At 46.4% G+C, this 17,296-nt stretch overlaps 1 protein-coding gene across 5 annotated transcripts in view; it reads left to right on the top strand.

The window, feature by feature from the left end:
- The window catches only part of UBASH3B (ubiquitin associated and SH3 domain containing B), a 106,587-nt gene that overhangs the window by 71,615 nt on the left and 17,676 nt on the right, over positions 1–17,296 (top strand). For all 5 annotated transcript variants that reach the window (XM_043533896.1, XM_007066959.4, XM_043533898.1 and 2 more), the window contains 4 exons: positions 1,445–1,653; positions 11,085–11,220; positions 13,872–13,992; positions 15,627–15,749. In XM_043533896.1, coding sequence (XP_043389831.1) covers positions 1,445–1,653; positions 11,085–11,220; positions 13,872–13,992; positions 15,627–15,749 — 589 coding nt within the window. The remainder of the gene's footprint in view (positions 1–1,444; positions 1,654–11,084; positions 11,221–13,871; positions 13,993–15,626; positions 15,750–17,296) is intronic.

The following is a 17,296-nucleotide window of genomic DNA, read 5'->3' as shown; positions in this document are numbered from 1 at the left end:
GAGCATACAAGGTACGTAAAAAGGACAGAGTTGCTCATTAGATGTTTGCTTTGCGATGAAAGTTGCTAATGCAGAAGTCAGGCCACAAGCCTTTTGTTGAAGTGGAGGATGACTGTGGGTATTTACAAGGAAAGTTACTGATCAACGTTTGACTCCACTTCAGTTAGCAAAGAAGGTTACTTGCCATTCTATCTCATGACCTACAATACATTCTAGCTCCCAGCTGGCAGAAGGGAACAATCGCATTCAAAGCAATTTTTTTTCCCCATAAGAACATTTTTGTCCAGTTTTACAGGGCTTTTTGCCCTTTTGTAAACATGTAACAAAACAAAACAAAAATTGTTTAAATCCCATCCATGCTCTCTTGAACATTACAGGTTATATTTGTACACTCACACCCAATACGTGCACCTGTGTGCACATCAAATACACAAACAAGCATGAACACACAAAACGGGATATATATTTTCACAGTGCAACAGACAGAAGTAGAATTCTAATTACTTGCTACTTCTCTGCCTACTTTGAAACCTGAGCCCATTCATCTTAAGAAATAATAGTAAAACGAGATGGTCTAGGCTGTATTCTCCTCATCGCCTTTAATTTTGTTTTCTTCATGTCCTCGTAAACAGTTCTGAGAGCAGAATATCATGAGTTCAAACGTATTAGCCCAGTGACAAAGGGTCACTGCCCCACTTTCAAAGCCAATAAAGAGTGGGGAAGAAAAATGCTCTTTTAACTGGAATGCGAGTAAACACATAGAAGATGATCCTTGGGAATCTCACATGTGTAAATACGAAGTCCCCAATTCAACTGTGGACTGGAGCACATGTTTAACTTTTAAGCACATGAGTAGGCCCAAGTCAACAGGATGTTTCAAGTTAAGCACGTGCTTACATTTTTTACTGAATTGGAGAACAAGGAAGGGGAGGAATTATTTAGGATGGCACAAGGAGCAGCTTGACTAGGAGCAAGGGGATGAAAGGGGCAAATGGAAACTGAAAACTGAAAACTTCCCGACAATGAGGACTGAATACTTTCCCGATGGGACGTGGCAGACACCACATTCTAAAGATGTTTTTTGTAGATGTATAAGGCCAGAAGGGACCACTGTAATCATCTAGTCTGACTTCCTGTTAAAAACTAGAATGAATAAAGCACTAGGACTAGGTAATACAATGCAGAAAGCTGAGACTGCAGCAGCTGGAGTGTGGGACTGGGTGGTTTCACAAGGCTTTTCCATCTTTAATGCCTGTCATTCATTTCTATAGTCCCCTTTGCTCTCTCTTTTACTGGCCTAAGAAGGGTTAATTGTCTAGTTGGGGGAAGGTAGTAGACAGCCGGGGAGAGGCATATGCGAGTTCATTCCTTCAGCCTTCTCGCATGGCCCAGGATTCTGTAATGCCCTTCTCACATGCTCTCTCTTTCTCTTCCATCTCCCCAGACACTGCAAGTGATCTATCCCTACATCCCGCAGAATGACGACGAGCTTGAGCTGGTTCCAGGGGATTTCATTTTCATGTCTCCAGTGGAGCAAACCAGCACCAGTGAGGGCTGGATTTATGGCACTTCCCTAGCGACCGGCTGTTCTGGGCTGCTGCCTGAGAATTACATCACGAAGGCAGACGAGTGCGGCACCTGGGTGTTTCATGGGTAAGCAATGCTCAGGCTGGTTTCTGGCTGCAGGAAGCAACAGTGGAATTCAGCTAGTGGGATTCACCTAATGCAAGTGATAGTAGAGTAAACAAGGTCTCTCTTTGTCACTGATGTTGGGAGGAACATACAGTCACAGAAACACTCACCTGAACAAAAGGAATAGCAGGCTGTATTCCTCTTCATGGGACCAGCAACTCAACGTAACTACTCAAGGCGTTCCAACAACATGATTCAAAGGGTCACCACCAACCATTACAGGGCCAGAGGTAGATGGCAGCTGTAAAGGCACATCCTTGCAGTAAGAGGGGTGGGGAATTACGAAGTGTGCTGTCCCATAAAGAAGTTTGCAGTGGCAAGACCAGGAGCAAGAACCATAGTGGTCCTTGCAGCTCCCTTTGTAATGGAATGTTACAGAGTGTGCATTCCTGAAAGACCATCTCTCTGGGGAGGTTAGTGCCATTGTGTGTGATGCCTGAGCATAAGGACCAAGGATTGGGTTAGATTTCCCAAGGTATTTAGGCAGATAGCTGTCTAGTGGGATTTTCAGAAGCACCTAGGAACTTAACTCCCATTGAAACCAATGCCTGCCTGCATCTTTGGGTGCCTAAATGCCTCCGAAAATCTAGCCCTTTGTGACTAGCCCTCGCATGGCAACACAAGATGAGGGAGGGGAGAGAAGGAAAGCATCTTCCTGCCCACTATCTCTCTAACAGGACATTGCACCTGCAGAATCCAAGCCACAATCTGGCCTCTAACTTTTAAGTTTTTGATGGGGGAAGTTGCAACATTTTTGGGAAGGAGTTGCAAACCAAATGTAGGCATGCCTTATTTAAATCTTCAATGGACACACAAGTCTTCTGGGGAAAGGCGGGTAGGGTGGAGAGTTAACAAGCCAGTGCTGGCCACTGTGTTAGCACAAGAGAGCCAGAAGCATGAAACTGACTAGGAACAAAAATAGAAACCGACCAAAGAAATCTCCAAGTTGAGTGAAATGCAAGAAACAAAACAGAAAGGTTCAGGATGGTTTTTTGTTTGTTTTTCACCCTTTCAGTTTTAGTCACATACGGTGCGGTTAGTAACAGATGTACGTACACCCAATGGCTAGTTTCATTTTGCAGCTTTGAACCCACATATCAATGCAAATGACTACCACTCCTTGCAAACAGGACCTGAATTCCCCCAAACCCAAAGGCCACATTCCCTCAGGTGGGCACCAACATACAACTTCAAAACAGAAGGGCTCACATTTTGTAGGTGTCTGTCATGTTGCTCTAATCCATACTTTACCAAGTTCTCCCCATGAGACAAGGGCTGCTGATACATGGTTTCCACATTTCAGTCAGATGAGGCAAACCTTTCTAGATCTCTGTGTAGGTATTTACATGGTACCTCTCCATCCCTCTAATATCGCCATACCTCCCAAGTAGTTATGAAGTTATCTTCAAAACACCCCCACGAGTGGAGAAAACATCTCTGGTAACCAAGGCACAGAACAGTGAAGTGATTTGACCAAGATTAATCAGAAAGTCCGTGGCTGAGGTGGGAATGTGCCGCACAGTCTAGTGCCCTAACAAGACCATCTTTTCTCAACTAAAACCTCACCGACCGCAATGGGTTTGCGGTCTGTGTTCGCACACTGAAGCTATTCTATAGCAAGCTGGCCTATTTTATTCTGAAATCTACATTTTTCCTCAAGGTTTCTGAAGGAGTTTTGTGCCAGGGCACCAATACATTAAAAATATTATTAATTAATTATTATTACTACAGTAACTAAAAGGGAAGCAAAAGTTTGGCAATTCCAGCAGTTCTTTGTCTCCAGGAAAGGGAAGAAAGGAAATGCCCCTTTCCCTGATTACCATTAAAGAACATAAATAATGAATCAAAGCAGGCAATATGGAGCATTTATCAAAAACATTCTTACATACTCAGAAACAGACCAATTTTACATAACAGATTCCCACGGTGCATATTAGGTAATAAAGTGCCATTTAGAAGAAAGCAAACTTAGGACAAGTTAAGCTCAACTCCCAAACTGCAGCCTAATGCAATGTACTGCAGGCTGGATTTTCATAATAATTGGAAAGCCTCTAGGCATTCAGACTATCTTTCCAGGCACACGGGCCCTGGTTTCATCATTGCCAATGAAAGTGAACATAGATAGAAATACTCACTGCAGTACTACGGATCCGCCCTTGGGAAAAAATGGCAACCCCGTTCACTGACTTATGATCATGCGTCCGGCATTCAGAGGCACTCAGGTTCCAAGGGGGTTTGAAACAGGTGGCATGTCGATGGAACTGGGGCTCACACCGAGAATACTGGGCAGCCCTGGAGTTGGATAAAAGTGATAATGACAGTGAATATTTTCCTGCTGATCACAATAAACATACTTCGTGATCATATAGCATGTACCATCCCAAATGGATGCCGAAGCGCCTTCAACAAATTCCTAGTACACAACATCATTGAAAAGTAGCCACTGTTGGGGTGTTGGCCAGCAGCCTGGTAGATAGCCAGCTGGACCACACAGCAGTCAGGAGAGGACAAATGTTCACCTAGGACATCGACACAAGCCCAGTAGCCTACAAAATAGGATCTTCAGTGTCCAGGCATAACCTGGCTTTTGAAGGTCTCCTCTGAAAGACCCCTCTCTCTTTTCCTCCCCTCCTTGCTCTGCCAATATAGTAAACTACAAAAGCTGGAAGAGATTGATTCAGCTCTGCAGAACTTGCATGTTATTAATTAATTAATTAATTAATGTATTTATATTGTGGTAGTACATCGGAGCCCTAGCCATAGACCAGGACCCCATTCTGCTAGGCGCTGTACAAACACAGAACAAAAAGGTGGTTCCCGGCCCCAAAGAGCTTACAATATAGAGTCCACTGCAGGGTTCTGTAGAACACTAGGCCACCCCTTCTGCCTAAGGACAGCAAGCCTGGCTAGTCTGCCTAACAACGTGCAATGGGATGTGCTTAGAGCAGGCCAGCTGGGCTGTGTAATGGGAGCTTCTCCATGCCCAAGGGCTGCAGAATGACAGTGGGATCACTTCTCAGCTGCCAGGGCAACAATTCCTGAGGACCTCTATGCCCAATAGTTGGGGACCCTTCCCCCACAGCCCTGTAAAATTGTGGTATGTGCATGGGCTGTGGGTATCGAAGGTCAGGGGAGGCCAAGCCTCCCCTAACCCAGGGTGTGGCCCCACCCACATTCTGCCCCAAAGCCCTGCCCTTGCTCCCCCTTTCCCATGAAGCTGATGGGGGCTCAGCTCCAGCGGGTGCCCTGGAGCTCGGGGCAGGGCCGGTGCTCCCACACCAGTTTTACACCCAGGTCACGCCAGCAACTTCAATGGGAGTGACGGCCAATTTCACACTCGTATAAAGGAGATGGTCAAGTAGTGGGGGTGCTCACCCGGGATTCAGAAAACCCAGGCTCAATGCCTTCTTCTGCTGACATCCTGTGTGACCCTGGGCAAACCACTTAGTCTTTGTGTGTCTCGGTTCCCCTATCCGTACAATGAAGATAATAGCACTTCCCCACCTCACAGGCATGTTGTGGAGGTGAATTCATTCAAGTGTAGGCGGTGGCAGTGCTAACAATGGGAGCCATATAAGAACCTAAGAAATAACAATCGGGCTCCTTTGGTTTTGCTTAAATATGTTTTGCTGGTGTTTCCCCCTAAAGTAAGGAATGTAGAAGAAAGCTTGGAGTTTGCAATAAATGTAACCTAATGGCTGTTCTGTTACTGACACCACGGCATGTTTGAATCACACAGAGGAGGAAAACATAGGAAATAAGGACCACATCCCTCACGTGGTGTGAACTGGTCTAACTGTACAGACCTCAGTGGAGCTACCCTGATTTACACCAGCTCAGGGTCCGGCCATAAGTATTCCTGTCCTGCATTATTTAAAACTTCGGTCCTTTCCTTCTAACCGTGGTATTGTGCTGTAACAACTCAGAACCAATCTAAGCCACACCCCGAAAAAATAGCCCGTCCCAAGTCCTTCCTGGAGGAGAGTTGTCTGCAGGCTGTTCCCTAAGAACCCATTCGTCTCTGTGAATTATTGCACTGCCAACTCAGAGTCAGAAACTCCCTGCCCGCAGCAGAGTTTGGAGACTGGAAGGGAAGTGGGAAGCCCAGCAGAGCTAGTTATAGGCAGCTTCCCCACAGGAGCCACAAAACCAGACACTCAGCACTGTGGGTCCCTTGTGAACTTAAAGGGACAGAACTGTAGAAACCCGCCCATTGTCATTGTGTGGACTCAAACCAGCTCAAGTGGAGGCTGCTGAAGCTGGAGGTTTGAGTACGTGCTTGAGCTGCTTGGCTGGAGAGGTTTATCTTGTTTGCAAAGGCCGAAGTACTCTCCTCCCCCAGCCTCATACCAGCAGTGCTTGCAAATTGCTGCATTAGATATTACAAGGCTGCCTATTTCTGCTCTCACTTATAGGGCCAAAGCCACTCCTGGCCTCCTTCAACAAGTCTAGGAGGGAAGAGAAGAAATCCTCAATTCCCAAGCCACACTCAGTCACCACTTGGGCTTCAGTAGCCCCTTCCACTGCTGCAGTCCCATTCTACAGCTTGCAGCGGCTGGTGAATCCACTGGCTGTAGCTCCCATCTCCTCTAAACTCCAGTGAGTGGGAACATTGAAGGAACCTCCCACCTCCACCTGTCCCTCCCACCACCCCTGAAAGCCTGTAGAGGATTTACCTTCAGCAAAACTGGTAGAGACCCCTTTGGCCAGCCTTTCCTCAGATCCTGCACCAGCCTTCCTGTGCTATATAGGAAAAGGCACACTTTGCCCCCACGGAAGAATCAACAGTGCTGGCAGCGATGTTGTCTGGAAGGCAACGAGCGTAGTTGCCTCACCCAGAAGACAATGGATATTTTTATCTGGTGTCTTCCAAACAATGAGCTATGTGTGAAAGATGACTAACTTGAATTGGCTCCAGTGGTTTCTATTTTCCAGTCACCAGCAGAGCAAGGGAGACATCGGCAAAGTCCGATTTATGGCACTTCTCCAGCCACAAGATATTGGAGGTTGCAGAGAGGTTCGTTTCTGCCTCATCCTAATTCTTACCCATTCCTAGCATCCATGAATGGATGCAACTCTGCTGCATGAACTTTAAGGAGGGAGAGGTGGAGAAACAGCATCTAAGAAGCAATGGAGCAATTGCTCAGAGATAAATGGAAAACAGGAGACTAGACAAGTCACTTTCCATCCGCCTGGGTCAGCATCTTCCCACACTATCACCTGACTAAGGCAGTGGGACTGCTGCTGGCCATCTTCAAGGGTTGAGAAAGTACCAGGAATATGCCAGCTGCGCACTGCTGCCCATTCCCATCGGGTCTCTCGGCTGTGCCTTTTGTCTGCACGGCCACTGTGGTGTTCAGCACACTATGGCTTGACAGGTTTCAGAGTAACGGCCGTGTTAGTCTGTATTCGCAAAAAGAAAAGGAGGACTTGTGGCACCTTAGAGACGAACCAATTTATTTGAGCATAAGCTTTCGTGAGCTACAGCTCGCTTCATCGGATGCATACTGTGGAAACAGAAATAGTTTCCACAGTATGCATCCGATGAAGCGAGCTGTAGCTCACGAAAGCTTATGCTCAAATAAATTGGTTAGTCTCTAAGGTGCCACAAGTACTCCTTTTCTTTTTATGGCTTGACAGTCACTTTGGAGGGGATCAGAAGTAGGTTCCAGCATGCAGATTTCCTATACCCTACATTTTGGGGGATATTTATGTCAGTTTCACGGCAACTGCACTTTTATTCCCTCTCTATGGTCCACCCAGCACGTGCCACCGAGGCTTCACCTCTCTTGGGCTGAGACCTGCATCTCTCTCCCTCCTGACTAGGATGTTTTTAAGGCTGCACATTTCCTTACCTACATTGTGATATTCCCAGCAAGCCAGTCTACTTAAACAGGCCAGTGTCTGTGCTTTGCTTTCTTTTCCAAGGTTATGAACAGCATAATTGCCAGCAATTATAAGTCACAATACAACTCTTTCTAAGCAAGCAGATTAATTTTTAAGTGAAAGCATCACAAAGAAAACTTTTTAAAAAAACAATATAAGAACCTACACACATGCTAAAAAGCTTTCCAGAGGTCACCCCCAACTCCAGCCTTGGGCTCTGGTAGGTGTCAGTCCTTCAAAACCCACAACTACATTTCCCACCTGTTAACTGTCTCAGATTCTGAGAACCCCGGCTGGGCAGTTCAGCCATTTCTTTATGTGATGTGAGCCTTTGATCTCCAACCTCCAAGAACAGCTCATTAGCGGACAATGACTCAGCTCCTCAGGGCATAGCTTCAAAAGGCTGGGGTTTTGCACAACTGCAGAGGAGGAATATTTGTTAACCTTTCCCTAGGTATTTCTGAGGAAATCCAATTCATACCTATTGTCTCCAAGGTTCATTCTTGTCTGGCACATTTTCAATATAGTCCTTTGAACTCTCCCAAGCCTCACATCACATCCCCCTCTCCTGTCCAGAGAGGTTACCGACAATCCCAGCCCACCATAATACATAAACTTTGCATTTAATACAATTGACCCTGAAGATACTTAAACTCAATTCATAAGGTCTCCCAAAGATATTGCAGGATTATTGCCTTATCTGTCACAATTCAGATCCAGGCCTTTGGTTCAGATCATCATCATTAAGATAGGAGCCAGCTGCAAAATTGGATCTGGCTTTCAACCTCATGCATGGTGTGACCTTCCTGGGCTCATCTTTATGCCGCTGCCCTGCATACCTGTAAGTCTCTCTAAAAAAAAAAAAACAACCTTCTGCCATGCTGCAGACAGTGGCCTGCATAGAAATTGTATATTGTTCTTCCATCTTCCCTTAATCTCTGTCTACTTATCTCTCCACCCTTCAACTGTGAGCTCCTGAGAGCAGGGACAATTCCTTGTGTATTTGGAAAGTACCCGACACTTGGTGGGAGCTACTGTAAATTATAGCAATAATAATAATCCCTGCTTTCCTCCTGGCAAGTTCCAGGTTGTTCAGAGATGGGATTTCTACTTCAAGTATGAAGAGTGTGTGACGGAGAAGGCAGTCTCAAGACTCCACCCCAGAACAGCTCCCTGGCTTCTGTTGCTCAGGGTGTGCAGAGGGGCCTTTCTGTGGGCTATGAGGATGCTGTGATCTGGACAGAGGACTATTCTATTGTCTATAGATTCTTTTACCATGCTCACTATCTTAATATCTGAGCACCTTCCGGTCCTGCTTTGCAGCCCACACTCCTCTTGTTAAGGGGTTTCTGGGGGGGCACCCAAGTGTAGTGTCCTACCTGAATGAGATAACCCTATACATTGCTCCACTGGTAAGCCCAAATATTTATTTTTCTCATAAGGTAAGGGGGCATTAGCATCAAGGGCATGATACTTTTTATTGTTTGCTGGCCAGGATATGATATGATCTCCTGGCAGATCGCCTACTAGCAAACACAGATGACCTATTTTCTTCCATTGGTAGAGAGAGACCCTTTGGTGCAAGTCGAGAGTCTCTCCGGACACATTTAAAGCAATTAATCCAAGTGCAAAGAGAAGGTGGCTCTCTCTGTGTCAAAGCAAATGACAGCACACATTAGCCCACGAGTTATTTTTAATGACTAAGAAAATGCACATCGCAGCAAGATCCACTGCAATCAATAGAGGGTTGGCTGAAATTCTGTAATTGCCTGTTTTAATTTACTCCAGAGGATGTTGGCCTAAACCCTTGACCATCTTGCTGGAAGGCTTTATTCTGAGCGTGCCCCATTTATTAGCATATTTAATGAAAAAGAAAAAGTAATCTATTCTCTAGGTAAGTAGGGAGAGAGACTCTCTTAAGGAGATGGCACAGTTAATCCCTTTTCTCTCACTCCAGCTGTAAAACTGGTGTAAACTCTATTGACTTAAATGCAGTTACTCACAATTTATGCTGGTATAATTCAGATGAGAATCATGTCTAAGATCTCGGCTGCTTTTATTGTTTACATCTTATCCTTTCTCTTCCAAGTATCAAAATTGGATGTTCCAGTGATATTTATTGTATCCATCTGTAATGGCCCCTTAAAAGCATCCTGATGCACTGGCAAGTTAGTCTCTCAAAAAGATTCCAGGATTGTCACTCTGTCTGCGTGCCACACCGAAGCCTAGAACATTGAGTCAGTGTGAAGCGATGGAAACAGCTACAAACATGGCTGAGAGCTCTTTCTGTTTAGAATATCACCAGGTTTAATCATGACCAGGAGTCGTGATCTGTTATCATCCAATTTTAAAGTTCTCAGCCATTTTGACTTTACGAACTATACCCATGCAGTGAACAGCTACAGTAAGACACAAATCTATGCCACGCCAAGTCCTAGATCATTGTGATATCAGAGGTAACTCAACCAATTACCACTCTTATTCTACAGCTAATTTGCATGAAACAATTTCATTGGTTGTATGAGGAAGACTGCACACGTGATAGATTACTTGGGCCAACTGCCACACCCATGTGATAACATGGGCTTTCAGCTACTTCTTTAACATGGTACACGGCAGAAGCACCTAAGGGGCATGACCAGGTTGGGCCCCATTGTGCTAGGCACTCTACAATCATATAATAAACAACAGCCCATACCCCAAAGTTGGCTGAAGACTTCCTCCCACCCTATCTTTTTTTCCGGTTGTTCTCGACTGCAGTGGTTCTCAATCTTTTGGGGCTCAGGACCCATTTGCAAAGACCTGTTGTGACCCTGGTAAATAGCTTTCGTGCAAAAAAAAAATCGGAGTTACTAAATATTTCTTACCCACGATATATAAGACCCACATTAACTTAATAAGCATTAAATAAGTATGCCATGCCAATCACGTAGTGGTGGCTACAGGCCTTGTCCCATGGGGTAGCTGGGTACAGCTCCCCGCTCTGGTGTCTAGGGTTGCAGTGCCACTCGCTCAAGTTTGGCCTGGTCAGCCAGAGGGTTGGCTGGGTCAAACCTGGGTGGAGCCACAAACCTCATGCACCAGGTCTCAATGCCCAGATCAGGGAGCCAAGCCAGCCAGACCCGCAGGATGGGAGCCACAAGATCTGCTGCTTTGGGGGAGTGTGGCACGGGCTCTGCAACAGCTACCCCCGCAGGGCCTCCAGCCACACTGTGACAGAAACCGATTCCCTCACTGGGCCTCCCACGCAGCCCTTGGGCACATTCTGTTGACCGAGTTTGGGGTGATGACTCATGGGTTAAGAAACCCTGTCTCTAATGAACTGTAGAGTTCTTTGGGGCTGTCCTTTACTCTGTGCATGTACAACACTGAGCACTTACTGGAATACAAATAATAATAAAACCACTTCTTGCCCTCTCTCAGGCTCTGGGCACATCCCAGCACAACTCTGAGGACAATAAGTCAAAGGAACATTTTCTAAGCAAGTGTCTCTTTATTTGTGGCAGATCTTACTCGATTCTGAGTACCAGTTCTTCCCCATCCCCTCTAACCTTCAATGACGGAGCCCTGGAAAGAAGACAGCAAGAAGATCAAGGACCTGGGGACACAGGGCCACTCACTATCATCTGCCAGACAATGCACGTAAGGATTCATGACACTGTGAACAACACAACTAAGTACAACTGAATTGTTGTAATATTAACTAGTCATACAATCAGTATAAATGCTAATTAGTAATTGGTTATATTAATTATTGATTTTTAATTACGGCACCTAGAGCCTTGGGTAGACCTCTTTATATTATTTAAATTAACATTTAGAAATAGGGAACATCCCCGTCATATCAGCTTTACATCCCTTGCAACTGAGGAGTTTCTGGCTCAATGAACGTTAAGGACTAAGGCAGTGGTTCTCTCAACCTTTTCCATATTGTGACCCCATTTAACGGCAGCAAATAGTTTCAGGACCTCTCCACTTTCCATCTAGCTTGGGGTGGGCAAACTTTTTGGCCCAAGAGCCACATCTGGGTGGAGAAATTGTATGCAGGGCCATGAATGTAGGGCTGGGGCAGACGGTTGGGGTGCAGAAGGGAGTGCGGGGTGTGGGTGGGGGTGCGGTGTGCAGGAAGGGGCTCAGGACAAGGGGTTGGGGTGCAGGAGGGGGTGCAGGGCAGGGGGTTAGGGTGCAAAATGGGGTGCAGAGTGCAGGAGGGGTGCAGCAGAGGGGTCAAGGCAGGGGGTTGGGGTGTGTGGTCCAGGAGGGGTTCGGCCCAGTGCCGCTTACCTCAAGCGGCTCCAGGGTGGCAGCAGTGCGCAGTGGGGCTAAGGCAGGCTCCCTGCCTGCCCTGGCCCTGTGCTGCTCCCAGAAGTGGCCAGCATGTCCGGCAGCGGCTCCTGGGGGTGGGGTGGGGCAGGTGGCTCCACGGCACGATGCCCCCGCCTGCAAGTACCACCCCAGAAGCTCCCATTGGCTGCAGTTCCCTGTTCCCAGCCAATGGGAGCTGTGGGTGGTGGTGCCTGCAGGTGGGGGCAGTGGCTGCAGGTGAGGGCAGCGCATGGAGCCCTCTGCTCCCTACCCAACCCCCAAGGGCCGTAGGGATGTGGTGCTGACCGCTTTCGGGAGTGGCGTGGGGCCAGGGCAGGCAGGGAACCTGCCTTAGCCCCACTGCACCATGGGGGTGGCAATCCCACAGGCCGGATTGAAAGCTCTGATGGGCCGGATCTGGCCCACAGGCCATAGTTTGCCCTTCCCTGATCTAGCCATACCCCTCAGACTTCTTTGCCACTCTGAGTTTGGGAACTCAGATTAAAGTAGGGTGGTCCTGGAGGCGAGTTGGCAGGAATTACAGCCTATTTCAAAATGTAGGTGGGCTTGCCCACAAGGACTCGGTGGCCTAAGGACTGGTAACAGACTAGGGAGTAATTTGCTGCTAGGCTGCCAATTGGAATCTAGCCTAGTGCTGGAAAGCCATTAGCACACGGGTATGTCTACACTGCATTTAAAAACCCGAGGCTGGCCTGTGCTAGCTGACGCAGGGCTCGGGCTGAGGGGCTGTTTAATTGTGGTGTAGACATTCAGGCTTGGGCTGGAGCCCGGGCTCTAGGACCCTCTGAGATGGGAGGGTCCCAGAGTTCAGGCTGGGGCCCGATCCTGAATGTCTACAGCACAAGTAAACAACCCCTTACCTGAGCCCGAGACAGCTGGCCCAGGCCAGCCGCCAGGGTCTAACAGCAGTGTAGACATACCCTTAGCGCTCAGCAGAAGGGTCCACATAGACATTTAGTGTGCAGCATGCTGCAGCGCTATAAATATATGCTCCAGCTTGCTGGCTTCTAAGACAAGCCCTTAGACTCAGATGGCTGTTTGGGGGCGTATCTTGAATGAGCTGCTTTTGGTCCTACTCCCAGCGGACAGCTTTCCATGTCTCAAAGCTGCCACCAGTGCTGACAGAAACGCCAAGAACTGAACGGGATGGGGGGGTGGGGGTGGGGGGCAGAAACTGAACTGTGGAGGTGGTCAGGAAGGCGACACACGGGGTAATGTGGGAGGCGGTTGCACTACCTCTGTCTGTTGTGTGGATGAAATATGTGTCTCTCTCCAAAGATGTCAATGCAGCAGTAAGTTTATTTTAAAATATTTAGAAGCACCCCCCCACCCCACCAGTAGTTAAAGGGTCGCCCTGTCAAGACCACAGGGGCCTAAACGTTAGATTGACCATTTCTGCAATGGGTTTGTAGTATCCGCACACACCATTACACCATCTTCCCATTCGGCCTGTCGGCTCTCTTTTTGCCGGAGTAATGAAACATAAGAATCCTGAAGCTTTCACTGTGCTAGTGAAACTCGCTCCCCATACTTGGCACTGGAATCTAGTCCCACTTGGGGTACATCAGGTACTGTTAAAGTAAACCCAGGTGAACAGGTTCTGCATGGTTTTAATGGCAAATCTCCAGCAGCTAGTTTCACACCAACAGCTCATTCTCTACAGCTGATTCGACTGGCTGTGCTGGGGAGCTCAGGTTACAATCCTCTGCTGGCTTTAAGGTGACATTACAGATCACAAGCTCCAAAGATAACATCTGTCCCCAGAATACCTATGCAGCAAGGATGCTTCTTTCACGTACACCACATTTATACTGGTATAAATGATTTACTTCAGTGGAGTGACCAGTGCCCCTTGTTCGTACTAGGATTAAGTCAAGAGTCAGGTCCTCACTCTTAAATAAATTGGAACTAAGAAAAAGGCACTTGGATTCTCACCACGGCCAAACTTCCTGTCACTTTGCTTTCAGCCCCTGAGAGTAACCAGCCAGCCAGGGCTTCAAAAACGATGTCTTTTTGTCTGCCGGCATGGGGAGAGAATGGATGTTGTGTTTGGAAAGTACTGGTTGTCCCAGTGTTTTGATGCCAAAGGTGAGTCAGTTGCTGCAGGATCGGTTACTCCCTAGCTTTTGGGGTAGAGTGGGGGTAATAACCGCACAAGAAAAGTTTAAATGGATTGTCTCCTGGGCAAACTCCGCTGGAATGTAACTCATCGGGGGAGGCTGATTGAGATACCATTTTGACAGCACTCTGAAGTGGTTAGGAAAGGGACAGTGTGAAATACCAACAGAACTGCTCCTTCTCTGCAGTCTTGAATTAGGCCTTTGATTAAGTAGGGTTGTATCATAGTGGGGTTAGGCACTCAGTGGATCTAGCCCATCCACATCCATATTAATCTGTGGCTGCAGCCACTGCAAACTACCAAGCTGGGGTGGGGATGTGGTGGATGAAAACTATGCTTGACCACATTGGTCTGCCCTGCAGTTGGGGTGGGAAATCATCTGAATAAAAGATGTCACTGAAACAACAAAACCTCTCCACAATCATTCTTATTTGTAAATTCAAGCCATTCCTACACCAGGGATTTGTCCTGATTCTACCCATTGGCAATCCAGCCATTGGGGCCCAATGCAAACTCTTAGGGCATGTCTACACTTACCTCTGGAGCGATTGATCCAGCGGGGGTCGATTTATCGTGTCTAGTGAAGACGCGATAAATCGACCGCCGAGCACTCGCCCGTCGACTCCAGTCCTCCACCGGAGCGAGACGCGTAGGCGGAGTCGACGGGGAAGCATCAGCAGTCGACCTACTGCAGTGAAGACACCATGGTAAATAGTTCTAAGTACGTCGACTTCAGCTACGCTATTTTCTTAGCTGAAGTTGCGTAACTTAGACCGACCTAGCTCGCCCTCTCCTCCCCCCCAGTGTAGACTAGACCTTAGTGCAGACAGGCAAAGCCACTCTTTTCACTGGTAATTCTTAATCCTAACTGAAACCAGAGTAAATGTCACGAGAGCAAATCATGGCTTGGAACGGTTTGCCTTGTCTACACTAGGATTTGCAGCAATGCCATTAGGTGGTGACTAATGGCTAAAATTGGGGTGACTCCCCAATACAGACAAAGCCTTAGTATTCCCGATAGTAATAAGTTATCCATAGTAATTCCAGGCATAGTTAGTACTTGAGCTGGTTGGAATTTTTTCACTGATTTTTTTTTTCATCAGAACACGTTGATTCGTTGAAACCAACCCTGTTTGCGGGAAAGGGTCAGCTTCACCTTTCGAAAAAACTTGAAAATGTCAAAACCTCCCATTCCCATTGAAACAAAAAAAATCATCCCAATTTTTGGTTTCAAATTACTTTTCATGTAGAAAATTAAGCTAAGCATAGTTAAAAATATTAAAATTTTAAAAGGTCCAAAATAAAATCGAACATTTTGAAATGATCAAAATGAAACATTTAAATTGGCCCGAACTGAAATTGTTCTCAGATTGCCATGGAAATCCTGAACATTTTCATGAAATTTCCTCCTGGTTCGGAACAGGAAACATTTTGAATTCTGACAAGGGCTCCCACAACGTGAAAACCCTTTCCCGCCCAGTTCTGGTTAACATCTGTCGTGTGCAAGCCGTTGTGAATGAAAGGTTGTAATAGGCATGATACTGAGTGCTTTTCTCAGTCATCCACTAATTCCAGCACCTGCTTCTAAACTTTCCCCTAACAGGAAGGTATATGCGTACAAATCTGAATATGCCTCACAGCTTACCTCAAAGAAGTGGTGGTTTCAGGGATTATGAAAAAGATGCACCAATCACCGTGTTTGGTTGCACACAAGCAAGACTTGTTGGTAAGCTCTCGTCGGCTGAGACAATAGTTTGCACAAGAAGCATGTATATCTCCTCCCACACGTGCCAGAAAAGAAAGAGCAAGTGCAATACAGAAAAATTCAATCAGGTGCCAGGAGCTAAAAGAGTTTAGACACATTGAGAGCCTTCAAAAAATGTAACTAGAAAAGAACTTCCTTTAAAGTCAGCCTGGCCCCACTCAGCTGCCACTGCAGCAGGAAGAACAATGCACAAAATCAAAGCCATTAGACGTGCAGGTGCGTAGCACATAAAAGCGCCCTGTAAATTTGCCACACTGTGGAAGATTGTTGATAATGATGGTCATAAAAGTACTGCAGTTAACATGACAGTTGCTGTATGCAAAGTATGTTCCTGACTTGATTTTGACAAGCTTAATTTTTGATCTGTAGTTTGGAGCACAAACATGGTTTTGTCTCCCCAGTGGGGGTTTCATATTTACACTGTCAAGTATAGTTCAAGTCAAATCAGGCATCTCCCCCATTCTGTTCTTGGCCTGTTTCATAAGGGGAATACGTAGCCTTCTACCACTCAACTTTTATAGAGAGTAAGTTATTTGCTGAGTTCAGGAACAACCCCTGAAAATGTTACAGATTTTGGTTTGCACAGCTTGAGACTCCTTTAAGGATCTGATTTTCAGAGCACTTTCTGAACATCAGGCCTCTTATGTTGGGCACCCAAGATTACTGCACATTTTGAAAACCGTAGGCCTTTAATAAAACTGGATCCGGATATAATAATAGTATGGTCAGACTGCAGGGGCAGTTCCCAAGGAAGGTCAGTAAAACCTGTGCTTATAATACACACAACAGAAGGGCTAGACTGGAAGCAATGAGAACACTTTGCTGGCACCATTCATTGGGGTCTGGGTGTGTGAACATGATCCACACTGCCCTACATAAAAGAGCTTTTTAGCACTGTTACAGCATGCCTGCCATCTACTGGCGAAAGCTCTGTTCTGCACAAATGCTAGCATGACCTTGAAGAATCCCAGAACTATCATTTCAAACAGTCCTCTGACCTGGTTAGTAAAACAGCAGCTCAGAATCAAGCGGCGAAAGATTTTCATGCACATATCTCCTACAGCTGCACACTCCACTTTCCCCAAAGGTTCAAAAGCCAGTTAAACATACGTACAATTATAATTAAACATTTAACAAGATTAATAACCCTTGTATTCTCCCTCCCTTTGTCTGCCCCGTCTATTTAAATTGTAAGCTTTTCATAGGGCAGGGACCGTTTCTTACTATGTGAATGTACATGTACAGCATCTTGCACAATGGATTCCCAATTTCATTTGGGTCCCTGAGGCACTACTGTAGTATAAATAATCATAATGTTGGGCCTGATTCTCACCTTACTTGCACTGGTTTTACACCAGGTTAACTAAATTAGACCATGGAGCCATGGTAATTTATACCAGATGAGGCTCAGGACTACTGAGTTAAGTGGAGTTATTCCTGATTTACGTGAGTATAAATGAAATGAGACTCGGGCCTGTTATATTTTTCCCATGCACAAAGAGCAAATC

The sequence above is a fragment of the Chelonia mydas genome, chromosome 22 (assembly GCF_015237465.2).
Source record: "Chelonia mydas isolate rCheMyd1 chromosome 22, rCheMyd1.pri.v2, whole genome shotgun sequence".
Classification (NCBI taxonomy): domain Eukaryota; kingdom Metazoa; phylum Chordata; order Testudines; family Cheloniidae; genus Chelonia; species Chelonia mydas.
The sequence above is the reverse complement of the archived record's forward strand: the minus strand, read 5'-3'. Positions and strand labels throughout refer to the sequence as shown.